This window comes from Diaporthe batatas (assembly GCF_019321695.1).
Source record: "Diaporthe batatas strain CRI 302-4 chromosome Unknown Contig00022, whole genome shotgun sequence".
Lineage (NCBI taxonomy): Eukaryota > Fungi > Ascomycota > Sordariomycetes > Diaporthales > Diaporthaceae > Diaporthe > Diaporthe batatas.
This window is the reverse complement of record NW_025408569.1, coordinates 358,320-383,968: the sequence shown is the minus strand read 5'-3', so window position 1 is coordinate 383,968 and position 25,649 is coordinate 358,320. Positions and strand designations below refer to the sequence as shown.

Below are 25,649 nucleotides of genomic sequence, written 5' to 3'. Positions count from 1 at the left end.
TACTAGCAAGAAAATTCGATTTCAGGGGCAACACCGTCAGCTGTACTGATACCAGCCTGTCGTATGCCCAACTGCAACCGCACGAAGCAACTCCCTGTCCAACGCCCCTAACCCTGCCATACCGGCCGTCTTCCTCACAAGGAAATATAGAAAAGCACGAGTCTTCCGGGACGTAGGACATAAGATGATGCTCTACTTTTACCGTGGCTCTCAATCATCTCAATTCATTTATACAAAATCTTGATAACTCTCAGGCCTGAGGCTCTTCAGTTGTTCCGGCCTTTCCAAGCCCCTCCGAGTCATGAATAATACGGAATGGCGGTAGACGAGGTCACAACATTTAAAGCCATGGTAGAGAAGACGACAAAATTACAGACCTGCCGTGACACTGTGGAACAACAACTAGAAAAGAACTTCGGATTATCACGGCTTACACGCATCGTCCGCCATCCACCTGCGAGGTCCGCGTCAGCAAAGTCATAAAAGGATACGAGGATGGGTCCGGGACTAACTAACCTCCAAGTTGACACCCGTGATGAAATCGGCCTCATCACTCGCAAGATAACAGCAGGCATTCGCCACATCAGCTGCAGTTGAGCCGCGCCCCAGCGGCACAGTCGCCACGAACCCGGCCCGGTTCTCTTCGGTATCCGGCTTGCCCAGGAAAGACGAAGACCTGTAGTTGAAACCAAATGTCACCAAGATCAGCCACATATTATCTGGATGAAAGAACGGACACAGGGCTGCTGCCATGGACTCACAGGCCCGTGCCGCTGCCAAACACAGGCGACACAGAGTTGAACCTGATCTTCCTGGGCCCGTACTCGACAGCCATCGACTTGGTGGCGTTGATGACCGCCGCCTTGGACGCGTTATACCACGCCAGCCCGGGCCGCGGCCTGACCCCCGCCGTCGACGCCAGCGAGATGAAGACACCAGGGCGCCCGCCGCCCTCGAGGAAGTAAGGGAGGAGGACGCTGGTCGACAGATAGATGGACCGGACGTTAACATTAAAGGTGACGTCAAAGTCCGCGTCCGTCACCTGCTCCGTCGGCTTGTTCGGGTACGTCGTCCCCGCGTTGTTGACCACAACGTCCAGCCCGCCGAACTTCTCCGTCACCGCCCGCAGCAGCTGCTCCCAGTCCTCGCGCCTGGTGACGTCGGCCCGCTGGAACGCCGCCGAGGCGCCGCCCAGTGAGTCGGCCACCGCCTGCCCGGCCTCGGCGGACAGGTCTGCCACGATCACCTTGCCGCCCTCCGCGACGAACTTGGCGGCGATGCCCTTGCCGAACCCGGACGCTGCCCCCGTGACGATGGCGACCTTTCCTTCGAGGCGGCGGGACATGGCTGTGCTGTGGTGTTGTTCTTCTGTGATATGATGACGGGTTGTAATATGGTCTTTTTCAGGTAACGTCGGGGTCTTTCGCTGCCTGGTTTCCTAGCAGAATGGACGGTGCCTATCCCCGGGTGTGGGCCTTTGCCTCTTTGCTCCAAGTCCGCGGATGTGTGTGCTACACTGACTCCTGTAAGTAGGCTACTAGGCGCTGCTGCGTGTCCATGGAGACAACCGAGCCGACCCCGCACGCAAGATCGGCAACCACGGCCATGTGCGTTGCTGCTTGGTGCAACCGGGACCGTTGCACTCAAACCAAGCCATGAGAATCACTGCATTGTCATCCCGAGGTAATAAGTGGATGCGAGTGGGCAAAGGGCCACGATGGTGGAGCTGGATTGGCACAAATTCAAGTTGCATGGCATGCGCCCCCCCTCAATTATCCTGATCAAGCGAGCCAGTCGAATTCCACCGGGATGCATGCTACTCACACCTGAGGGGCTCATGTCGTGATAACGGGGAAAATGTGGACTGTAAAATTTTCAAAAGTCCGAGTGAGCCAATAATGTAAGTGAAGCTCGTGAAGTTTAAGTTGAAAGACGAGTGAGACGACTCCAAAGGCTTGAGGGGTACATAAACACATCAAAGCTCTGTTCACAACTGAACGTCTGTCACAGTACGAATCCACCGTTTTTGTTGCAAAGAGCTACTTCTCCAGTGATATCACAATCGTGACATCGAATTATTGACTGTTGGCAATAACTTCCTGCCGAAGACCAAGATTTCTAGTCGAGGGACTGGAGCTTCCCGGCAGTCTATGAGCTCATACAATCACGGCCGTATTTGTAAATTGACGCGCAACAACTGCGACAGGATCATGGAATCTCATGGATTTATTCGAGTTTGTGATATACTCGGTCGTCTGCCTAGATGGGTTGATTTCAATAACTAGTCCCCATCGTCTGGCCCCCAATCGCCCATACAAGTTGTATGATACAACAGTCAATGGCGGAGTATGTTTCCAGCATAGCCGTCTGAATGTGTAGTTTCGTTTTCATTAATATACATCCCGAATGTATACAGTCCCTTCATGTAATGGTCAACGAGCAAAGACCCGGCTTTTACTTAAGTAAAGAAAAGGCAATCTCGATAAGAGTGTAGAAAAGGTACACTACTTATGTACCTACTTAGTAGGTACATGATACGAGGCCTAAGTCTAATGACATCTGCACAGACAAAACTAGCGAGCATCGCCCCCAACGGCGCCATCCATCATCAAGACACGTAGCCCCAGGGCCAGTAGTAGGTGACGTGGAAGTCATAAGGCGGGGACCAAAGTGGTCTTGTAAAATGGTCCTTATATCAGAAGGACCATAAAGACAGCCCCAGTCAAATTCCAATTTTTCTATTTACTACAACAGCGCAGTAACGCGTCTTGAGTACTGTCGTCAATTTCAATCTCATATCGGAAAGAATAATTATCATGGGCACAATTCAGGGCTCGAAGTCTACCAGAGACAGCGCACAGCCGCACAATGACGAAGAAAATCCACGGCCGGCATGCACACAGACGACAAGAGAAACGACAAGAGAGACTACAAGAGAGACGACACCACGACTTGAGCAAGGCAACCTCGAACGACCTACCGCACCATCTTCCATCTGCAGCTTTGAGACAAAAGATGAACCTGCAGTGACACCCACATCTAAGTCAGATGAAGATGAGTTGTTTAAGCAGATGTCAGAAACGCTCCAGCTGATTGAGGCCAACATCCATGATTTACAAGCGCTGGCGAATAAAGCGCGCTCGATATTATCGGAAGCGACCGCGGCCCAGCAGAGATGGCCAAGCCCCGAAGCTCAACTCATGTTAGCGGAGTTGAGGGAGGAAGTGAAGAATCAACCGAGAGAACTAAAGGAGGAACTTAACCGGATGAGAGCAAGGTTTGAAGATATGCTGCATGTTCTAGGGTTCTGGGGTTGAATGGATGAGGTGAGCAATAGACGATCTGCCCCAGGAGTTGAATCACTATGGCTAACATTTGAATTCAGCAGGCATTCACATTTAACCGATGGCCCTAGGAAGCTTATGGAAAGGAGCAACTCCGGTCCGGCTCGACTCTAAGACAGTTCCTTGCTATGTATATTCCTTGAGGCTTCAGCCAAACTATATTTTAGTACCCTATGTATCCTACATGTTTCAAAGTAACTCATTGGTCATTGAGAACTTGTCGGTGTTAGTTAGAGCCAACATCTTCATCCTCACTCTCAAAATACTCGAAAACAGGCACCTCCTCAAATGGGCCCTCTTCCCCTGGATTATCCATCCCGAACATTGCGCCGTCCGTCACATCGGCCGACTTCTTGATCCGTTTCTTGCGCCGCGAATACTGGAACTCTCGTACCCGATATGCAAAGTCACACTCCTCAGTCACCTCCCGCTCCGTCTCCGCAGATCTGCCCCTCTCTCTAGAGACACCTATCCCAGCCTCGACCCCTCCGACGGCGAGGCCCGCGTCAAGACTCACGGACCCCGACCTTGTCCTGCTGGAAGAGTCGCCCACGGTTAATCGCCGGCATGTCGCGACCCCAACAATCATGTACAATGGCTCCGCAAAGATGCCCCTCCTGACATACTCCACGACGCCCGGTGCCTGCAGGGCCTTTTCCATGTAGTCCTTGGCAGTATGCGGCAACACGGCCTTTGCCCTGACGCCCGAGGCCTCGACGGTGGCATCCACGCTCCTCGATGATTTTGCATCCACCCCTCCGCCGGCACTGACGATGGGCGTGACTGGCAAGAGGGCCTTGATCCTTGCCCCATCCGTCCTGGTGAGTTCAGAGCGCATGAAGAGGCGGACGGCTGGCGTCTGGTCCTCGATCTTGTCCGGCGGGAATGCATCGATGCCGCTCGCGTAGTTTAGCGAGGACTCCAGATCGTCCGGCTTGGTGAGGATGCTGCCGAGGACCATGAGGGTGTTTGGCTTCTGCGAATAGCGGTAGACATGCCAGAGCTTGTCCCCCCGGACGCCGGAAGAATTTGTCATTTCGGCGTGGGAGGCGGCCAGCGTCACTAATGGTCATCAGTGAAGTAAATACTTAATGAAAGGGGATTATTGAGCAAGAGAATATTACTAGATGATGTTCTGGGGATAACAGCGGAGTTCTCGTCCAGAGCAAGAAGGTCTTTGGTAGGGTTACACTGAGCCTGCATAGATGGCGCAGCCATTCCCAGTTCAACGAATAACATCGCAGCTGACGAGGTCTGCATCCTGCGCTAATAGACATTATTGTGAACAGCGGGGCTTAGATATTGCTGGTTGACTGCGGCTGACGGCACCTTTCGTAAGCAGATAGATATGAGAGGGCATCCGCACACTGTATCTTTCGTGCTCATCGCCTCTGAGAGCGTAGTCTAAACACCTTTCAGCCCTTGCCACGCACGCAACATGGGGAGCCCGAACGAAACCCTCAAACCTGACACCCCAGGCACACCCGCCCGACGGTCGCCAAGTCCCATGGCGCCGAGCCCCCGGGCCCCGGAGAACACCGACGATGCCAGCGCAGCCGGGAAGCGGACACCCGACATTGCGTATAGGATCAAGACGCCAGGCCAGGCGCTGCACGACGCCATCACGCGCAAGGACCTCAACGGCGTCACGCGGATCCTCCGCGCCTCGCCAGACATCGTCGACGCGAAGAACGAGCGGGGCCGGACGGCCCTGCACGTCGCCGCGCAGCTCGGCCACAACGAGATCGTGAGGCTGCTCGTCGCCAAGGGGGCGGTGGTCGACGCCCGCTCGTGGTGGAAGTACACGCCGCTGCACTTCGCCACGGAGGCGGCGCGCCGCGACGTCGTGGTGACGCTCCTGGACGCCGGGGCGGACGTGCACGCCGCGACGAAGGACGGGCTGACGCCGCTCCACATGGCTGCCGCGAAGGAGGGCGGCAGCAGCACGGATCTGCTCATCACGCTGCTGACGCGCGGTGCGTACTGCAACACCATGGACAACGGGGCCTCCACGCCCTTGCAGATTGCCGTGGCGATGGGGCATCCCTCGAACGCGCGGGTGCTGTGTGCTTTTCGTGCGGATCCGCATTTCAAGAACAAGAACGGCAATGATGCGTTTGATTATGCTACACGGCTGGGAGATTTAGGGGGTCGCGGGGGAGAAATGGCTCGCGTCATGGACGAGTGGAAGGGCTGCGGGAAGCAGACGCGCAACTTGAAGATCCTGCCGCGCTTGGCAAAGTTCATCACGAATGAAGGCCGGGTGGATGCATCGGAGATGTTATCGTGGGTCTCGGGGAACGGATACGCGATGCTCGTGCGGTTCGTTCTGGAACATATCGCCAAGGATTCTCCAGAAATCGTCGACTCCCGGGGCTCCAAGACGGGCTGGAGGCCTATTCACCACGCGGCATGGGCAGGTCAAAGTGATGTCTGCGAGGTGCTCCTTGCCCACGGAGCGACCGTCGACGCCGAAACTGTTACGAGCAAATGGACACCGTTGCACCTGGCTGCATGGAAAGGCAGGCAGAGGACCTTGAGAGTCCTCCTAGACCACGGGGCGGACATTCTTGCTACTGCTGAGCTCACACCGCCTTGGAGGGTTGAAATTGACTCCGAGTCCCCCATATTGCTCACGAGCGTCACTTCTTTTTGGCTTGCAGCTGGTGGACGACACCCAAAGAGTTTGGACGTCTTGCAGGAATTCGCTCTCCAAATCCCAAATGGTAAGAGGCACATTGCGGCTATGGACGACTATACCAAGGCTCGGCATCACCTTGCTACTCTCCTCGGACAAGCAGACGACAGCCATTCCGGTAAGAGCAACAATAATAGCAAAGGATCTGAGCCCCAGGCTCAAGCAGTTCGATCTTCACCATCTCCCCCCTCAGAAGTTGATGTGCCTGGCACGAGTGGCTCATTCGATGGCGCCTTATTTTCTGTTTCGTCCACTAGGTGAGCAATGAGTGAAATCCAGCCAACAGCTTGCATTCATTTAACACAGTAGCATTAGTTCCCAGCTGTCACATTCACCCACCTACCAAATTCTCCTCAAGGTCTGGGATAACTTCGACTTCAAGAAAGGCCGCGACGAGCCGATCAAGATAGCTGTCCTGGATACTGGACTTGATGTAAAACACCCGAACTTTTTAAACCCAAGGCTGACTGGCTTCGAAGGTGGAAAGCCAGTGTGGGCGAAGAAGCCAGAGCCATCTCAGTATGAAAGGATCAAGGCCTGTGCGGACTTTACAGGCGACGGCCTGGTAGAGAGCAAGGACGATATGATTGATCTCAACGGGCATGGCACTCAGGTGACCGAGCTGATCCTAAGGCTTGCCCCAAGGTCGGACCTATACATAGCTCGCATATGCACAGGTGAGGTCGGTAGCGGGACACACACGCCAACAAACAGTACGATCAAGCACCCCCGACCGGACATAGTCGCGAGGGCCATCGACTGGGCCATAGCGCAGGAAGTGGACATAATCAACATGTCGTTCGGCTTCCGAGAAATCAACGAGACACTAAAGGCAGCGCTGATAAGGGCGACCAACTCGAAGATACTCGTGTTCGCGGCCATGTCCAACGACGGCAACAACAGCGAGCGCGCCGCCTGGCCGGCGCGGGACCAGGATCGTGCGATTGGGGTGCACTCCTGCGACAAGTACGGGAAGAGGGCGTCAGGCTTCACGCCGCCGTCCGTGGACGGCTCCCACAACTTCATGTTTGTCGGCGAGGAGGTCATCACCCTGCGGCCGCAGGCGCAGGGCGGCGAGTACGGGCTGAACGAGGGCACGTCCTTTGCGTCCCCGGCCGTCGCGGCCATGGCGGCTTTGATACTGGGGTATGCGCTGCAGCACATTTTCAAGCAGGAGAGGATGGATGCCAAGAATATCTATGGGGTTAATCTCGACGACCTGCGGGAGCTTGGTGGGATGAAGAAGGTGCTGAATCGTATCAGTAAAAAAGACGAGGCGAGGAACTACTCATATATACACCCTAAACTTCTTTGGAATGGCATTAGTCCGAAGCTTGAGGAGGACGCCGGCAGGGTTCGGCAGTATGCCTGGGATATTCTGGTAGAGTCTCTTCTGTGAGGCCCTAAGCTGGTACAAGTTCGCAGCCAGAAGCTCATCTTAATTAATGTCGGATAAAATTAATATAGAATGCCTAGGTACCTAGGTAGGCTGCAGCAAGACCCCCTATTAAGCCTACAGATATCCTCTTCCGCACCCTAGGCTAAAATTCTGAACTCAAGGACAGTCCACAGCCCTGGACGGCTTGGGCAAGCGACGAAGGAGTAAGGTTCCGGAAGTGTGCACAGTGTCAAGGTGCATATGGTGTGGGTGCACCACGCTAAAAGCAGGGCCGCATTTTGTGGAGCGGGGGGGAAGAGACACCTATCTGCTTGCTGACTCACGCAGAGCCTCAAAATTTCGGGGTTCTCGGACGAGCCCACCCACCTTCAAATCGAGTCTGGTCCTCCATCTCCGTTCAATTGTGTGGCTCTTGCGGACATCTGATTTCCTCGGCCAATGCCGTGGGTCACTTCCTCGAATGGTAGTTGTCTCGCTCTGGGGGTTCACTTTCTCTTATACACATTAGGTACCCCTCATCTCAAGATTCGTCGACCGTTCCATCTTCCTCCTCATTCTCGATTTGTTGGCCACAATCACACCGTGTCTGTGTCCCATCTCTAATCATCTACCTCGGACTCTCAAATACAGCACTCGAGCACAGCATTCGACGTCTCTGGCGCTCTTCAAGTTGCATCCTGTCCGTCATCAATGGTATGTGTGCAATGCCTCCTCTCAGGTTTCAATGTGGCTAATGACTGTTGACGCGCTGGAGGGCAAGACTCTCAACAGTGTCCCGCCAAATCTTGACCTCATCAACCGGCTACGAGGACAGTGCTTCCTTTAGGAGCATGTGGTCCACCCAGCGGCCAGCCTGAAGCCCCAACAAGGCGATCCCTCTCCAGACTCAGCATCAACACCGGTCTCGAACTCGAAGAACTCGTATTCGATCGTGAACGCATACATCCGTTCCTTGATTTCAGACATCCTCCTTCAACATCTCCGAGAGACCGTCTCTTCACGCTCTCGGCATTCACCTGTTATTAGGTGCCGCGTTGCCCATCCCCGGTTTATTTACCGCTTTCACGAGATGGCCACACAGTTACAGTTGTCATCCGGCGTTCCGTGTTGGTCATTTCTCCCAGAGCTCAACTACATTGTTTTCTCCTCGAACTCAGCTATCCGTCTGCCTCATGTCTTCCAACACCTCTGCCCCATAATCGACGTCTCTCACCTGTCTTCATCCGACCCCACCTTTTGCGACACATTTTCGATCTCTTTGCCTCCCAATACTTGGTAAATTCTCATTAGTCCTTGAACATGCCATTGCAGAGGAACTCAAACTATTACTAATGGTGACTACCCTAGGCATTTGACGGCACACTTGATCGACCTACTTGGAGGCCAAATCGAACACACCTGAAGAATCTCCTTGGGGGCCGAATCACACTGGAAGGCCGGAACTTCAGTTCCTCCGGTGCCTTTCCTTTGTCAGCAGCTTCGCAACATCATATTCACAATGACGTGTGCCGTCTTCATCTACCTTGAGGCACCATACCAGGCTAGAACGCACAGCAGAAGCACCTAGTCGCCGACAAGTCTCCGCACTGCGCTTCTACCTGGCCCTCTTGCCTGGTTCGCAAGACTGCCTGGTTCGCAAGATTGCCTGGTTGCCTTGCTGCCTCGTCTTGGCGCACCACAAGGCTTTCTCCCCGAGGAGCCGTATTGGTTGCCTCGGCATGGCGATCCATGGATGCTGATAGGCAACGTCTCAAGCGAGGCGCTCCTGGGCACCGCAGCCTGCATAATACGGGCTGCCATCACACTGTGGTCGGGCGACGTCCGCCTCACTCTTCTGACCGCCATTTCAATGTGCATTTATTCATGCAATCCCCCGGCCCCATTTCATGTCTACCCCAGGAGCTCGGGGGTCTTTTCTCATTGGTTTCGTGCGTCATCGTTTGGCGAGCAATACTAGCGGACACGGGAGCGTCTACTATGTATGCGCAATCGCTTCGAAGCAGAAGCTGTCGACGAGTGTAGCAGCATACAAGGCAATAGTTGCTGAGTCTCGGAAGAAGTCTTCTGCAAATATCTTCTCGATTGTGCACTATGTCACAACCCTAGGTGGATGCTTGCCTCATAGAGACAGCGATGCGTGGGCAGAGCCCTTTATCGTATTCATTGTCGTGCTTAGAAGGAGCCTCGGACGCGCGTGCGGCGGTTAGGATACAGGCCACCTGGGAATATGTCTCGACTCCGCGCCTCCTTTGCTTCGAGCAATTCAGGGGGACTTGGGTCACTGGCGCCAAGTAGCGGCCTTTCAATTCGCATATAGACCTAGGTGAAGAGCAACGTGACCTCATCAATCATTGATGGTTATGGGCAATGGACATGCCAGACCAGCTGTGTCCCGTGCCCGGAAGCATGGTCACCGAGCAACGCCCTCGCTTACCTAGGTACCTCGCAGGTCGAATGCCGTCAATCACGCCCCGATATTACACCAACACCATACCAACATCTCCATAGATGTAACGATTCTCGTCTTCTTGATCACATACAATACGAAGTTCGACGCCCTGGAATCAACTCAAACATCGTGGACTGGTGAGCTCAAGGGGGGCTGAGGATAGTGGGCTAAGCTACCACACCGAGATAGATGGTCAGCAGCGGGGTGCATACGGAGCAACGCGACCTCGGAGCCTCTGTACACATTCGCCCAACTCAACGAATCAGAGGGAACTCGGGATACCTTCCAAACGGGAAAATCTGAGGGAAAATGGTCACGGGCCTGCAGGAAATGAACCGCATACCCAGGCCCGAGACGGGCAAGGCAAATTGGCTCGCGCGCCGCTGTTGCGCAACTCTGCCCGCCGTCTTCATGTCCAGCATGGTCATTTTGGTATTCACCTTCTGTACATTTAAAAGGGGGTTGTGTCAAAAGTCGGAGAGTCACCGTGCTCGCCGGTCACGCTTTAAACTCAACTCGTTTTGCGAAGTGCCAGAGCGTTTCACGCCGTCTTGAATTGTATTTATAAAAAAAGAAAAGTGTTACCACCTTGAGACCAGGCCCGCAAAACTGGTCATATTTTCCCCAGAACGATCGTTCCAACGACCAGGCTCTTCTTGCCTTGCATTTGCTCTCTCCCTTGCTCCCCGGGCCCGACTTGAGCCTCAAGGGCCCCATTGGGACCCTCTAGCCAGATTTAGTCGATCAATACTCAACTTTGAGTGACTGCGGCGGATTCAACCAGGATCATGAGTCTCAGATCTCCCCAGACTGCCAGCAGGTAAGTTCATGCCGCCGCCGTCCATTCCTCTCCTCATAAAAGCTGGATGGCATGCACTAATAACGTCGCTCTCTGCAGATCGTCTGCCGGCAGCCGACCCTCCGCGAACCAAAACCTCGAGCAGCGCAGCTACCTCCAGCAGCAACGGCTCGATGCTTATATGGCCGAGCCCCTGAGGAGTGGAAACCGCCTGGTGGGCCTGTCGTATGGAACCGTCCCCACGGAAGCCTCAAGGCTGTACCAGGGCCCGTCGCTCGTTGAACAACCCCAGGACCTCAGGGGTGTCGGGTCTTGGACTTCCTCGCATGGAAGCAGGTGATCACTGTGGATCCTCTATCACTGTCATGTCTGAAGTCGTTCTGAAAGCTGGTTGAGGGTTTTCAAAGAACCACATACGCTCGTACCAACGACGTTGGTGTTGCGGAGCGGAAAGATTTGGGCGACGAAGGGGCTATCGTGACCGCCGGTGGTGGACGGATGTGTTCCCAAGGGTTCTTTCCTATTGTGCAAAATGCCCATTCTTCTTGTTTTCACTTACCTTTATATTGCTTGTCGGCTGGGTCGATCTCACATTTCTTTGTCTCGATGACTTCACCATCAATGGCTCTCTCACTATTTTGTGCTGGCAGCATGGTATTATTTCGTTTTGGACCTAAGTTGTTCCTGAAATTTATTCTCCCACATAAGTCTCAAGTCATCCACTTTTCACAATACAGTTCCTTCATCCACTTGGCATTATTCTGCTTCCATGCTTGCCTGCTTAACCTAGGTATTGCATAGAGGAAGACCAAACGCCCTCCACGAAACAAGTCGATGCTCGGAGTCTGATCCACGTCAATCCAGTCTCCAGCATGACGCCCTTTATTTTGGAGGGTCTGTCCAATATCAACCACACGCTTGTGGCCTTTACCTGGCTTGAGTGCTGTCCACTCTTCTATGCACTCGGAGTGAATACAAGGCAAAGCGTCAAACTCGTCTGAGGTACGCCATGACGCCATGCGCTCAGGATCTCTGCCGAATGGCGTCACTGACATCTTCCGAGCTATACCCAACCGAAGTCACAACCGGGAGTAACGGTATGGTACTTATATACTACTAGAATAGCTCATCTACTAGATTAGTTATTATAGTCTTTTCACTATATAATCTAAGGTGTGTACCTAGTAGTCACACCTTCTATTATAATAACTAATTTAATTATAAATATATAGTTTTATTTCTATTTTATATATATTTAAAGATATATATAATAGTAAGTATTTAAGATTTAATATTTAAAAATATAATATTAATAATAATAGTTATAATATAATAAATATTTATAGTTTTAATTTTATAATATATAAATAAAGTTAAGAGATATTATTTTAATAATAATATTAATTATAAATAAAAGTAGTTCATAATTTAATTATTATAAAAGTTATATAATAAAATTAAATTTAAAATAATTATTATATAAATAAATTATATTAAAGAAAGTTTAATTAAAATTATTTTTAAATATATATATATATATATATATATATTATAATAAAACCTTTATTAAATAAATACTATAACTTTTATTTAAATATATAATTAACTTTAAAAGAACTTAAAATAAAAATTATTTATAATATATTATTCTTAAAATATTTATAATTAAGTATTAAAACTCTTAAAAGAGTTTTAAAAGTAATTTATAAGAAGATAAAAGAAGAATATAATAAGTTTATTCTCCATTAAGTTTATATTTTTATTATTAATAACTATTAATTCCTTAATAATATAAAGAAATATAATAAAAATAAAGAAAAGAATAAATTTAAAGTTATTAAAGATTTTATATATAAGCTTTAAACTATTAGAGAAGAAATAAGTAGTTAAATTAAAAATAATTATATAATATAAAGGAAAAATATAATATAGTTAAAGTTTAATTATAAATATAAGTTTAAACTTATATATTTAAGTTTTATTTAACTTTTAATATTAAGTTTTTATTTTTAATTATATTATTAAAAGAATTATTTATAAATAATATTTTAATTTAATTATATAAAAATATTATTTATAATTTAATATTTATATTATATTATTTAAAAATTTTAAACTTTTATAAAAATATAATTTAATTTAATAAAAGTTATTTAATAATATTACTTTTTAAAAATATTTAAATATTTTAAAAAGTCTTAAAAAGTAATAATAATATAAAGTTTATATAATATTAAAATAATTAATTTACTTATTTAATTATTATAATAATTTAGAAAGACTAAGCTTATAAACTACTAAAATAGCTAATTACTTTAAATTAATTATTATAGTCTTTTAACTGAGCGGTCTATTATATTAGTAGTTAGTAGAATTCCTACTGTCTTAATAACTAATTCTAGGGTTGTGGGTTTGAGCCCTTATAATTTAAAAAGATCTTATTTAGGGTGTTAGTAGGTTGGTAGGTGTGGTGTTTATAGTCTATAGTTGTGGTGTTAAGATGGGCTGTTTACTCTAATAAAGTAGCTTAAGTATACTATAGATATCTATTCTATTTAAGAGATTTTTAGGCCTCTTATAGGTACCTAATTTATCTTTAAGCTATTTAAGTACTCTATAAGGCCTTAGGGGGGATTGTAATAATTTAGAGAGATTAAGCCTATAAACTACTAGAATAGCTAATTACTTTAAATTAATTATTATAGTCTTTTAGTCGAGCGGTCTATTGCGCTAGTAGTTAGTAGAATTCCTACTATCTTAATTATTATAATCTTTTAATTAAATAATCTAAGGTATATAATTAATAATAACACTTTTTATTATATTAAGAATTAGTAATCTTTTAAGTATTATAAAAGTTTTAAAGTATAAATAAAGTTTATAAAAGTAGAAAGCTTAAATATAATATAAAAAATATATAATAATAATTATAATAGTATAAGTTAATAAGTATTAAATTCTAAGTTTAGATAACTTAAAATTATAATCTTTTAGCTAGGATGCCTATTACGTAACACTTAATAGATCCGTCTTAATTCTAAATTAAAGGGTATAAATTCAAACCCCTACATTTAAAAATTTCAATTAATCCTAATTACTCTAAAATAAATCCCTATAGTACTTAAAGTGAAGGGTAAAGCCTCCATTTAATAAATAGCTAAGAAGTAAATATCTATAAGCCTTAAAAACTAATACCATATTATAGATTTTTAAGCCTCCTATTAGCTACATACCAAACAGAAATAGGTATAATTAGCCCCCTATTCATCTAAAACTCTAAAAGGCCTTAGAGGGGGGTTATAACGGTATAAGTTAATAAGTATTAAATTCCAAATCTAGGTAACTTAGAATTATAGTCTTTTAGCCGGAACGTCTATCACACAACACTCAATAGATCTATCTTAATAATAAAAAATTAAAAATATAATGAAACTTACTCTCCCTCTTCTTTTCTTCTTAATTTTAATTTTTTAAGTACTTTTATAGATTTAATACACTTATACCGGAATGCCCTGTATGCTAACTTTGTTGTTAGAATGGCGCTAACAGCCGCTGTCGCCTTCCATGTCGTCCTCCATGTTCTCACCATGCGGAGGCACGGCTCAGGTCGGCATGGCGTGTATGGATGAAGGGAGCCAGCACTTCGATCTCCTTCCCGTCAACGCCAACCCGACGAGCTGTTGTTGCTCGTTGCTGTCTGAACATTTCCCGGCGAGCAGCTTGGTCAGGAAGCCACTGTGCTGAGGCACGGCTCGCGGCGGCGCCTCGTGGGTGGATGAGGGGAGCCACTTGTGACCGCTGACTGTTGGCCGCGCAAGACCCTTTACTTCCAGGATGCCTTGTAGTAGGTGGTCAATGGTAAGACAAAACAATTCATCCCAACCAAGAGACCCCAGATGATGGGCCCCCGGCTCTTCCATGACGAGGACTTATCGACGCTGATGTGGGGCTGCGGGCTTTCATGGCGACGGCGCAGCGAGGCTAGCACGGAGGGCTGCCGCGGCGTCATGAAATGATTGGCGGGACATATGTTGGCAACCATGGTTGAGTGCATGTTGCGCAGGGTCGTTGGCGGTGGCAGCTTCAAGTCCCACTCTGGCGGCGCGAAGTGGCTGAAGCACAGGCTGGCAACCATGGCTGAGTGCATTTTCCGCGGGGTAGGCAGCGGCAAGAGGTCTGCGAGCATGTCGATGTCACTGATGATTTGGTTGTCGAGCGTGTGTAGGTGAATGCTGAGGTCAAGGTTGGACTCGTGGATGAATCTAGGAGTTGTGACCAGAGTCTTCTGGGAATTTATGCTTGCCAACCCTGCACTCACCTGCAGACACATCGCTTGCTGGGATTCCCAAGCATCCGTTCAAGTCGCATCGATGGACTCGGAGAAGGCCGAGAGACCGAGGCTGAAGCCAGTGTCGCCGCGGTAGATCGAGTCGGACATCATCAAATCGTGCGCGTAGTGCAGGGTGTATCGCCGGCATGACCAAACCGACGGTGTTGGCTCAAAGAGAGCCAATGGATTGGCCTTTTTTTTTTATCCCGGAACGGGATGTTTTTTTTAATAAAAAGAAAAACTAAAAGAATGTTCTAAAAAGAACGAAAAAAAGACGAACGACCATAAAAATGGTGATAATAATAACGAGTAACCCAAAAGGGGTTACCCGCCGGCGCAGGGTAAGACTCCCGATGGCGTGGAAGACCACGGCAAGGAAGACGACGACGACGAAGAGGAGGACGAAGAGGGGGCAGAAAAGAAAAAGGCCACTTCAGCCTCGTGGTGCTGGTCGGGTTTGTATGTAGCGCGGCACGGTGGTGGTATTGGCACTTGGATGCAACAAAGCACTTTCACTTGTTAAGATGATGACCAGACATCAGACTGTACTAATTACGGCAACCCCAACATTTGGAATCTTCAGTTTGGGAAATTGTATCAAGTGTAATCATGTGATCTCAAATGCAGATTGAATCCTAACTTTTCGCATTTGAGCAAAGCTTGGCCAACTAAGAAAGAGAATCAAGGAAATAATAGTCCAGCCATCAGTAATTGAGCATGGCAGCCAATATTCCTTGACCGACGAAACCCACTGTGTATGCTGGCATATGACTGATCTTTTTCCACGAATGCCAGATCTTTCCTGCTGTGATCATTTCATCGGCACATGCCTATCCACCTGTGTGTGTCTTTGACCGAAGGCCACCACATTGTCCAAGACCTCAATGCAGCTTTTGCAGGCAAAATCCTGGCAGTGCAAACACTCATGGTAAAACATGATCTCACCGTCGCTGTCCATCTCCATTACCACGAACAAATCTTGATCTTGGTCCTCGAAAACGGAAACGAGATGGTCGCCTGGTGCGACACGGACCCGTCCGGAAGGACTCTTCTCTTGGCCAGCGGCAAGCACGTGATAGGCCGAAAGTGCAACATGCCGTCTCCTCCACTGCGTATAAATCTCAGCGATAGAAGTAGCGGCAAGGATCAGGTTTCCGTGGGGTGTCGGGTACGGTGATAGGCGCGTCAGTAGCCACCCGTCGTTATCAAAAAGGATCATTCGTGTGGCGCCGGGCAGTAGTCGCGCCGGGTCACGACACCACGCTGTGTGGCTAGGTGCCCGGATGTGCTTGGCATATAAGTATGCCACGAAACGGGTCACCTGGTCCCAGAGACTGGGCGCATTACCGAACTTTGTGTCGTCAGAGATCTCTGGCAGCTGGTACAGCGACTGTGAATCACTATACTTGTACAAGATGAGACCATCAGACTTGAGGCCGGACGCGTGTTTGCCGTCAGGGGTCATGGTAGGAGGCAATGAGTTCTTGGCCAAGGTCTCCATGGCTGGAACAGAACCGGCGTCAAAAGGCTGCTCTATTCAACTCGAAAGGATGGTTCTTACTCACAGCTTGAGATCCAGCAGAAGCAACTGGGTAATTTGTTGATCCTCGCGATGGACCTGAATCCCGGAATTATCAAAAAGTGTTCTGGATGGTATCGCCGAATCGTGTTGAGCAACAAAGACGGGTATGTTCGGTTCTCAAGATGAGTGTTTGGTGAGTAGCTTGTCAATCTCGAAATCGTCCGTCTCGAAAATGAATTGGGGGAGAGGAGGGTCACATATAATGCTAGCCATTTCAATTAATACTTAAAAGCTCATGTATTGTAATTAGCGTAGATTACCCTAAATTATAATGATAACACTATGGCCCTTCTTCCGGAAAGGGCTTTTGCTAGAGAACCTCTTGGCAACATATCTGTATCTATTTTTCTACTTGCCCGGTGTTAGCAAATGCATTTGTGGCACGGCAGTGCTGCCGACTAATGCACTGGATCAGCTTCGGTCGTGGCTGGAGAACGAGACGATCCTGTTCCTAAGTACACGCCACGAGCCTATATGTAGCTCGTTACCCTAAGTGAAGACTGGATCATATATATTTCAGATTTTAGTTCCGGTTTACTCGTACTGAAATATCACTAGCAGTATGGAGTTTGAGTCACGCTTAGCGGGACTAACTTACGGTCCGAGTCGTTCCTAGGCTTGGGTCCGGAAAGCAAATATAGGGCCAAACTAAGTACCTAGGTTCACATCGGCTCCGACTAAGCAAATTAATATGTACTAATTACACACCTAGGCACTCGGTCAAGTTCATTTTAATACCCTATTAAAACTCCACAGCTTTATTAACACTACCTTAGGTTCTAAATCTCCTAATATAATATACTTTAGCACTACTAAGCGCGGTAGGTGCGGCATGAGGCTGAGGCCACGTGCCTAGGCACAGCCTTCTAGCACTGTTGTTGGCATTGTGCTTTAGTTCCCTGACTGTGACGGTACGGGCTTATAAGTGTTGAATTCCAAGTCTGGGCAACTTGGAATTGTGGTCTTTTGGCCGGGACGCCTATCGCGTAACACTCGACGGGTCCGTCTCACTGACCCGGACCCGGACGTAAAGACGGACCAACCCCCCGGTCCTCTCGGGAAGCGTTGTCCTCACAACAGGATGTTAAATAAGTGTAAATCTTTTTAAAAGCCGAATCTTTGACAATTTACGACCGTGTGAAGGGACCCTGTGCCTTCACGGTGTACACTACACCTATGGATTAAGAACGAAATTAGTATCTAGGTCCGGTAGTGGCCGACCACCACCTTGTGTGATTAGATCGCACTGGACACCAGTCGCAAAAATCGTAGAATTCGTCCAATTGTTACTACTCGAGCTCAAATTTTTGGATAACAAAAAAATGCGAGGGCTTCTTTCTCGTAAATCGCTTTCCTTGACTTCAGAGCACATCATCCTGCAAGGCACGACGAGGGCATCTCACCGAATGCCAGCATTGCAATCTTGCTTCCTCCAAACTCGGCTCGATTAATTTGGCGTCCTTCTTCAGGCCTTTCCACTTCCAGTTGCTTCCGTCTTCCATAGTGCTGTGAGGACTAGGGCAGGACGAGATCCTCAGCATGGCCGACCAGGTTCAACCGCCCGAAGACTGGGCACGGAAACCCGGGGAACAGCTCACGAATCCTCGTCCCTGCTTGACTACGCTTCCTGCAGAGCTTCACTTCCGGATTGTCAGTCTTGCTCTTGCGGCAGGACAAGAGCGTGACGTTTCTGCTCTCGCAAGAACAAGCAAATTGATGCATTGCATGATCAACTACGAGCTGCACAGACTTGTTGTCAAGCACAAGATGTTTTTCCTTCTCCACTGGGCCGCACGATGGAACCAGCTGGGAACTTTGAAGCTTGCACTTGAATACGGCGCGAACCCAAATCAAATGCGGACGTCGGACTTTAGTCGTCTTTCCAAACGTTCAGGTTGGGGCTTCCGCCCGCTTGGTTGGAACCTCACCGCTTCCACTGATCATGAGCTCAACGCGGCTATGCGGCGGAAGTATGGCTTCATGGCGAATCAGGGGCAAGTCTGGTTTACTAGCACTACCAGCCTTTCGACAACAACCAGTGCCCAGTTTCGTCTTCTCATGAACCACTACGTGCAGTACCGCACACCTATACCGAGGCTACCTCTTGATAATAAAAGCGCGAAGCTGCTCGAACTGTCAGAACCGCTCGACGAAGACTTTGCGTTTCCTCAAAACATGTCTCCGGTGGACATGAACGGACGAGATGTCAAGATCAGGTTCGTGCGATTGTTCCAGTATTGGGACACGCCGCTTCACGTCGCAGCCGCGCTTGATCGGGCCTCAGTTGCAGAGACTCTGCTTGCCAACGGAGGTGATATGGACTGCACAGCTACCGAGGTTTGCAGTTGTCTCAGGCGCGCTGCAACATCCAGTGCGGGATATGCACTGGGAGGAAACTCTCAAGATATCTTTACCTACACGCCTTTGCACGTTGCGATATGCGTGGGAAGCTACGGAGTAGCCAAGGTGCTCGTAGCCTCTGGGGCGGAAAGGATGGCAAGGATATTGCGGAGCAACGGCGCCAGAGAATGGCTTGAGGAGAATGCGCTTCACACAGCGCTCTCCTGGCGCCCTGGCGTCCTCTTCGATTACGATTTTGTCGAGTTCCTGCTCAAACAAGGATACGCAGCCCGCATCGAAGAACGAAATTTCGAAGGCATGACACCACTGCAAATTGCTTGTCAGGGTGTCTATGAACCAGAACGAGAACCATCACGAAGGGATGTTTTGGGGCTCCTTATCCGCTATGGTGCGGATCCCAATAGCCAATGTTTAATGCCACCGGCCGGTCGCGTCTTAATGATATCCCGTCATCCCAGCATTAGACGCGATGATATGGCCACTATCGGTCTGTGGGCAACTCGGCTAGGTAACTTCAGGGGTGCTAAATTACTTCTGGACCACGGTGCGGATGCAAGCGCGAGATCTTCAACCATGCATGAGACCATGCTATTTGCTCTGTGCAAAGCATCGGACGTGTGGCCTTCACCAAATGACACACATGATCGATATTGGCGAAGCAGGTTGTTGGATGACCTGCTGGCCCGCGGTACAGCAAAAGACCTGAACACTTTCTACGGAAAGGACCAGAACCTCTTAATGAGGGTTATCGGAGTCAGAATGTTCGAAACTATTCCGCAGAGCCATACCGGCGAGTGGGAATCAAAAGTCTTTACTGCAGGGGCCGACATCATGGCAGGGGCCGACATGGGGCAAACCACACCCTTCGAGCTCATGATCACCGCAGCGCTCAGCCAGCCCTTTAATTGGATTGTAGACTCAACGCCTGGTCGGACGTACATCCCTAACTTGTGCAGCAAGATCCTGGTCATCTTGCGAGCATCCGGAATCAAAAACCATCGCTTTAGGCCAGGAGCGATGCTCAATCGGTTCTGGGGACTCCTGAAAAGGCACTCTCAGCATATTGGCATAGCCATTTTTGTGCTGCCCGCTCTTCTCGGGGCCGGTTTCAGCCCAGCAGAAGTCGACAGTCACGGCGACACAGCCATGACCTCGTTCCTGCAGCACCTTCTCGACAACCCTTTGTGGGCGACAACTGACAGCAATACTTTCTTTTACCAAGGCTGGATCCTCCCCACGATCATGGCCATGTTACAGGAGCATGACGCCGCACTTGACAACAGGAATAACAAGGGATTTACGGCTTCCGACTATGTACGCCAGATAATTGACTACAAAGGCAGTGAGGAAGGCTTGATCCTGCTGCGTAATTTCATGCGTCGCTCAGTGAGAATTTCCCAGGACGGCCATCGCGACAGCTTCAAATTCCATCCCACAGCAGTCGTCGGCCTGATTGATGGATATGACACCGTTGCGAGGCTTTTGAATGACCAGTCAAGGTGGTTGACTTGTAAGCATCTCTGTGAGAGAGGCTACTGTAGTATTCCAGGCGGTAGGAATTGGAGGAGCGGATGTACAACACACCCCACTCCGCCAACTGCGATGTGTGAAGGCGATTGCTGCCCGCTCCGAGCTCGCGACAGCCTGAGCCGGCAGGATTTCTTTTAAGCAAATGACATTGGAAGAATCTAGCAATGACTTCAATTGACTGCGTCAAGACTTTCGCGTTTTGGGAATTGGAAGTTCAGACGTAACCGCAACAAAGCAGGGGGTGAAAGCAACTAAAGGGAGTCCCTGCGGCTAGTATAACAAAAGAGTAATTCATGTACTATAGTTGAGTAGTTAATTAGTTCAACATTACGGTATTCCATGGTGTTAATCCTTTTACCTGGGTCTGTCATCAAATCTGTTATTACTTGAAATCCTCCCTTTACTAACGGCCGTGTTGATAAACACCTGCCACCCTTGGCCAACATTATGGCCGCCATCCTAGTTCAAAGAAACACGGCATCATCCGCGATACCTCCGGGCTCTGGTTATCTATTTACACTTGTCCCATCAAGTTCGGATATATGATGCGCTTCTTGGCCGCCGAGCTCATTCCCCCGACTCCCATGTCTCCCCCACTCGTCAAGTAGCTGTGGTCTCTCCTGAGGCGACAGCTCAGTTGGCAATTGCTTATCGCCGCCATTGCTATCATTCAGTATTTTCAAATCATCCTCTTTCTTGTGCTCTCCTCTCCCCTGCGCTGTTGATTGTCCAAGCCGTTCCCGAGTTTGACTGTTGAACTTGTCCATAAAGCGGGAGATCCGGATCAGATGCCGCACGAGCAGCCAGCCCAGTGCTACCAGGAGCAAGAAGCCCACCACGGCGCCTGCGCTGATGCCTCCAATTTGACCGGCTGTTAGTCTCTCTCCGGTGACACTGGATCCCGTATCCCCCCCTGATGAACTGCTCCCAGTACTTGTGGCCGCCGCCTGACTTTCCCGGCTGCCCGTGGAGGCGTCGTTGCCGAACAGGGTTCTTGATAATTGGGGAACTGTCTCCGTTCCTGAAATTACGGTTGAAATGATAGCGGTCAGATTCGGGTCTATCTGGTTCGTCACAGCGGCCGAAATAAAAGTGCTGATAGCCACAGTCGTGTGGCCGTCAGGTGCAGAAGAAGTGGATGTCGTCGTCACCGACGCATAGGAGGTACAGTCTCCGGAGCCGCACACCTGTCCGTTCAGGCAACATCCTCCTGGTCTCGTTGTGAGCTTCTGTTTTGGCCTTCCAAGGGCCGGATCAACTCACCTCCCTGGCCTGATGAGCAGCCGAACCAGCCTTTGTCGCAGACCACCGTCGATGTGGTGGAGGTAGTAATGCCAGCGACACAGTAGCCATCGGCTTGACACGCCAGTCCCTGAGGACAGCATCCACTGCCTTGGAAGGGCGCGCATCCATTGTAGTCTGTGTGGCCTGCGCATATGAGCCAACTCGACGCCCAAGGAGGGGGTCCCTGGCCGGGGCCCCATGGACGGCTACCAGGGGAGCCTGTTTGCCTGGGCACAAGACTGGTCAAAAACTGGCCGGAGACGGCTGTGAACTGGCACAGTGACCAAGCTATAGCCCAGTACAGTGGCCTTATTTGCGAGAGACTCAGGCCTGCCATTCTTATCCACGACGGGAAGTAATTCAAGTGCGCAGTAAAGACATTTATTAACAGAGAAAAGAAAGAAGGCCAAATCACTCATATCCAAGGAGAAGCCTGGCCCGACTTTGCTTCCAATACATAGTACTTTGTACCCCGCCGCGGCACGCGCATGTGTGACATGAACTGCAAGTCAATCCTACCTGATATAGGGGCACGACAAGACCCAATTGCAAAGTGCATGAGCGAAATTTTCAAAGACAGGGTCACCTCGGGCGGCGAGCCTGCATGCCCTTGGCCCCAAAAGTAATGATCTGACGCCTCGGCTACCCTTTAAGGGCATTGCTCGTTCCTAAACGTAACGCACACCTCGAGCTGGCCGGTCGGGACAACGTTGGAACATGCCACAACATCATGCAGGTCACTGACAACTGGCCCTTGGGATCCAGGCGACATCAAAAGGGATAAAAGCAGGCTGCGATCCCAACTCTTGGGTCCGTTTCTTGGCTGCATCCTCGGACTTGAAGCTCTGCATCCGCGTCAATATTCGCTCTGCTCCTTGTTAGACAACAGCAGGAGCATACGCAAGTACTTAATGTGATATTGAGAGGCTGTAGGATCTCACCGCAAATCCGTCCCAAATATTGGCAGTCAGTACCACAGTCTTTTGGAATCTTTCTGCGAATTCACGAGAAGCTTGGAACAAAGAATCTGATTTTTTTCTTAGCAAAACTGTATCTGTTTCGACAACATTGAAGTTATGGAGACTTTGATATCCGTGCCGACTTTTGAGATCTACTGATCGTAGACTAGTACTATGGAATCCTCCAGGGCTAATTGACGAGCTAGTCTCAACAATTGCCGCTCTTCATTGGCTCCCTCTCTCCTCCAACTTGACGACATCCTACTGCTGTGGGCAGGAGTGTCTGCGTGGATCTGCTCTCAGTGAGGTACCTGTAGACGTATAAGCTGCTAGGACAACGTCCGAAATGCAGTAGGTGCAGCCCCCGGTTCCACTGACTTCAGCGTTATACAATGGCTTCATGACAAGGCTTATTCTGACCACTCAACCAGCGAGCGATGGTATCAATGGGCGTTCGGCCCAGCCCCCGACGTCGCACCGACATTCATCAAGTCCTACAGCTGTGGCCCATCCCTGCGTGTACGGCAGGAATCCTGCAGGAGGCTCTGCTCCACATACGGAGCCCGAAATAAACCCAGAGGACAGTGTAGCTGACCCAGACCCAGCATATTCTGTCCCAGCACCTGGGACCACACCTGATCCCAGCACCTCCCATGCTACTTCAACATCCACGGGGGCGGCTTCTGCCTCGGCGTGCCCGAGGATGACGACAGGTGGAACCGCACCTTCGCCGACAGGCACAGCATCCTCGTGGCAGAGCTGGACTACCGCAAGGCCCCCCACACACACGTTCCCCACCGCCATCCACGACGTCGAGGCCCTCATGCTAGCCGTGCACGGGGACGAGAGCGTCCCGCTGGACATAAATCGCACAGCCGTGGGCGGATTCTCGTCCCAGCTGCAACGCATCCGGGACGCCGTCCTGCCCGCGGCGGTGTGCCAGGTCTACCCGCTGGTCGACCTCGCTACCAAGGCTGAGGAGAAGGGCGCGACGCGGTACTATAAACCCGAGCTCGGCTCCGGCGTCAGTGCCAGTGCCGCCGACATACTGTTGCCTGTGTCGCGTTTCTTCGGGTGGGGCTACGTGCCACATGGGCAGCATCTTCGGGACCCTCTGCTGTCCCCAATGTATGCGCCGCGCGAGCACCTGCCCAAGAAGGTCTTCACCGTCGCGGCGGAGCTCGACCGGCTGGCCCACGAGGCGTGGCGCATGGCCAGCGTGCTCGCTCACCAGCCGGAGGCATCTCCTAGTGTCAAGATTGGCCAGCAAGTCCCCAGAACGCCCGAGGAGCTAATCCTCGACGATGAACGCTTCGCCTTTGAGCATGTCAACGATATCAACAGCGAGCGGGTGCGGTGGTTGCTCGTCCCCGATCAGATCCACGAGTTCGACTCAATCATACACCCGCCCTAGTTGACCGTGCTGACGTGCGTCCGGGGCAATGCGCCGCCAGGGCCCAGGCCAACACGCCGCCGATGTCGTGGTCCAACTATGAAAGTGGGCCCCTTTTATTTTCCGTTGCCGTGATCAATGCCCAGTACATCGAGGAGCAGGATCGTCTCCTCTCTCTGCCACCAATGGCGGATGTATCCCATGGCTGGTTTCGAGGAGCGGTCTGCGCCTTTATAGTTAGGTATGTAGTAATGACAAGGTATGTTTTGTACGATAGCATGGTGTTAACTGCTTTCTCTTTTCTCTTGTACGCATTGCACGGGTAACTAGTCACATGAAAGTCCCTCGCCCGTGCCCTGCCAAATGGCCATCCCATAATACGACATGGGCCAGGCGGAAACTGATACGCGCTCTCTGAGGGGGGGGGGCCTATTATACCTAGATACTATACTACTATGAAGCAGGACAGTGACACCGCGCGCAGGGTTCGTTTGCTTGTGTATATATGTATGGCTGCTCAATATCCATCCATCATCCAGCGAGAAGCCGTGGCCTGTCGCGAGGCGATCGATGCTGGGTGACTGGTCATCACCGGTGTCTGTCTGTATTTGCTAGTTATTACTTGTTAAGAATACACTAACAGCTACAACGATATCTAATTTTCTACCTAGGTATAGTCAGCAGGCAGCCCAAGCCAAACCAAGGAACTCTCCGTGTCTACAACCAAGTGTATCGCGTTCGGTGCGCCTTGCCTTGCCTTGCCTTGCCTTGCCTTGCCTTGCCTTGACTTGCCTTGCCTTGACTTGCCATGCCATGCCATGCCATGCCCCACCCCCCCCCCCCCCCAAAAAAAAAGGACATGCCACGAGAAGTCGAATGAACAGTACTACCGCTGCATAATACCACCGAGGGCGATACTCCAGGAGACGCCCAAGACACAGGATCCAAGCAGACAGACAACACGGGCCAACACACACATTGACACATCACACATCACCCCCCCCCCCCCTCAACAACCTTCACCACAGCCAGGCAGCATAGGCCACCACCCACAAGTTCCCAAGTCGGGAGGAAGGCGAAGAATACATCCATCCATCCATCCACCCACCCAGCCAGCCAGCCAGCCACTCAGCCAGCGTCTCCCACCCCAAGACAACAGAACACATCACATCAACCCCAATGCCCATCCATGATGGATCTCAGGCCGGTAACAAGGGGGAAAAAACAAGTCAGGTCCAGGCTTTTCTGTCCCCGGTGGTCGAAACCCCCACCCCCCTCCCCCTCCGGGCCCCACCAAGCTCTGGATTCCTCGGGGCAGTGGGGGGGAGGGACTCATGGCATGCATAATTACACGGCGCGCAACCTCGAACAAGCTCGCGAGGGCTGTGCAAGGTGCTGTGGGTTTTTTCGTCGAGGCCTCCCTCCCTCCCCGCGTAAACGGGGCAAGCCCACCCAACTACCTACCAATACCTTCCGGAGATGGTCCGGTTCAGACAAGCTGCCCCGGGGCCGTTGCAACAT

At 50.2% G+C, this 25,649-nt stretch overlaps 8 protein-coding genes across 8 annotated transcripts; 4 read left to right on the top strand and 4 right to left on the bottom strand.

Annotated features, from left to right (window-relative positions):
• Window positions 1-269: 269 nt before the first annotated feature.
• On the bottom strand, window positions 270-1,544 carry KVR01_012976 (uncharacterized protein). Its single transcript, XM_044782259.1, has 3 exons — window positions 762-1,544; window positions 517-676; window positions 270-454 (listed from the first exon to the last, which is right to left on the bottom strand). The coding sequence occupies exons 1-3, from the start codon at window positions 1,343-1,345 to the stop codon at window positions 431-433; spliced, it is 768 nt and encodes a 255-aa protein (XP_044638132.1). The 5' UTR covers window positions 1,346-1,544; the 3' UTR covers window positions 270-430.
• Window positions 1,545-3,448: 1,904 nt separating this feature from the next.
• On the bottom strand, window positions 3,449-4,574 carry KVR01_012934 (uncharacterized protein). The gene has a single exon (XM_044795077.1). It carries the CDS (start codon window positions 4,378-4,380, stop codon window positions 3,571-3,573), a length of 810 nt encoding a protein of 269 aa, XP_044638090.1. The 5' UTR covers window positions 4,381-4,574; the 3' UTR covers window positions 3,449-3,570.
• A 93-nt stretch (window positions 4,575-4,667) lies between these two features.
• KVR01_012979 (uncharacterized protein) lies at window positions 4,668-7,536 on the top strand. The gene is made up of 2 exons (XM_044792185.1): window positions 4,668-6,299; window positions 6,358-7,536. Exons 1-2 carry the CDS (start codon window positions 4,783-4,785, stop codon window positions 7,439-7,441), a joined length of 2,601 nt encoding a protein of 866 aa, XP_044638135.1. The 5' UTR covers window positions 4,668-4,782; the 3' UTR covers window positions 7,442-7,536.
• Window positions 7,537-10,678: 3,142 nt separating this feature from the next.
• Window positions 10,679-11,029, top strand: KVR01_012948 (uncharacterized protein; the record flags this gene model as incomplete). The annotated part of the gene is made up of 2 exons (XM_044795047.1): window positions 10,679-10,710; window positions 10,789-11,029. 2 exons carry the CDS (start codon window positions 10,679-10,681, stop codon window positions 11,027-11,029), a joined length of 273 nt encoding a protein of 90 aa, XP_044638104.1.
• A 4,801-nt stretch (window positions 11,030-15,830) lies between these two features.
• Window positions 15,831-16,520, bottom strand: KVR01_012921 (uncharacterized protein; the record flags this gene model as incomplete). The annotated part of the gene is made up of 1 exon (XM_044793320.1): window positions 15,831-16,520. One exon carries the CDS (start codon window positions 16,518-16,520, stop codon window positions 15,831-15,833), a length of 690 nt encoding a protein of 229 aa, XP_044638077.1.
• A 1,620-nt stretch (window positions 16,521-18,140) lies between these two features.
• Window positions 18,141-20,630, top strand: KVR01_012969 (uncharacterized protein; the record flags this gene model as incomplete). The annotated part of the gene is made up of 1 exon (XM_044783235.1): window positions 18,141-20,630. One exon carries the CDS (start codon window positions 18,141-18,143, stop codon window positions 20,628-20,630), a length of 2,490 nt encoding a protein of 829 aa, XP_044638125.1.
• Window positions 20,631-20,814: 184 nt separating this feature from the next.
• KVR01_012992 (uncharacterized protein) lies at window positions 20,815-22,224 on the bottom strand. Its single transcript, XM_044784672.1, has 2 exons — window positions 21,756-22,224; window positions 20,815-21,702 (listed from the first exon to the last, which is right to left on the bottom strand). Exons 1-2 carry the CDS (start codon window positions 22,111-22,113, stop codon window positions 20,999-21,001), a joined length of 1,062 nt encoding a protein of 353 aa, XP_044638148.1. The 5' UTR covers window positions 22,114-22,224; the 3' UTR covers window positions 20,815-20,998.
• Window positions 22,225-22,618: 394 nt separating this feature from the next.
• Window positions 22,619-24,519, top strand: KVR01_012901 (uncharacterized protein). Its single transcript, XM_044785258.1, has 3 exons — window positions 22,619-22,742; window positions 22,820-23,086; window positions 23,167-24,519. Exon 3 carries the CDS (start codon window positions 23,439-23,441, stop codon window positions 24,147-24,149), a length of 711 nt encoding a protein of 236 aa, XP_044638057.1. The 5' UTR covers window positions 22,619-22,742; window positions 22,820-23,086; window positions 23,167-23,438; the 3' UTR covers window positions 24,150-24,519.
• The last annotated feature ends 1,130 nt before the right edge of the window (window positions 24,520-25,649 follow it).

Coding starts and splice junctions, on each gene's coding strand:
- KVR01_012979 (XM_044792185.1), top strand. CDS start 4,783: ATGGGGAGCCCGAACGAAACCCTCAAACCTGACACCCCAGGCACACCC. Junction 6,300..6,357: donor TTTTCTGTTTCGTCCACTAG/GTGAGCAATGAG, acceptor CAGTAGCATTAG/TTCCCAGCTGTCACATTCAC.
- KVR01_012976 (XM_044782259.1), bottom strand. CDS start 1,345: ATGTCCCGCCGCCTCGAAGGAAAGGTCGCCATCGTCACGGGGGCAGCG. Junction 677..761: donor TTTGGCAGCGGCACGGGCCT/GTGAGTCCATGG, acceptor TTTCAACTACAG/GTCTTCGTCTTTCCTGGGCA. Junction 455..516: donor TCACGGGTGTCAACTTGGAG/GTTAGTTAGTCC, acceptor CGGACCTCGCAG/GTGGATGGCGGACGATGCGT.
- KVR01_012901 (XM_044785258.1), top strand. CDS start 23,439: ATGACGACAGGTGGAACCGCACCTTCGCCGACAGGCACAGCATCCTCG.
- KVR01_012992 (XM_044784672.1), bottom strand. CDS start 22,113: ATGGCAGGCCTGAGTCTCTCGCAAATAAGGCCACTGTACTGGGCTATA. Junction 21,703..21,755: donor CTGCTCATCAGGCCAGGGAG/GTGAGTTGATCC, acceptor CAACGAGACCAG/GAGGATGTTGCCTGAACGGA.
- KVR01_012934 (XM_044795077.1), bottom strand. CDS start 4,380: ATGACAAATTCTTCCGGCGTCCGGGGGGACAAGCTCTGGCATGTCTAC.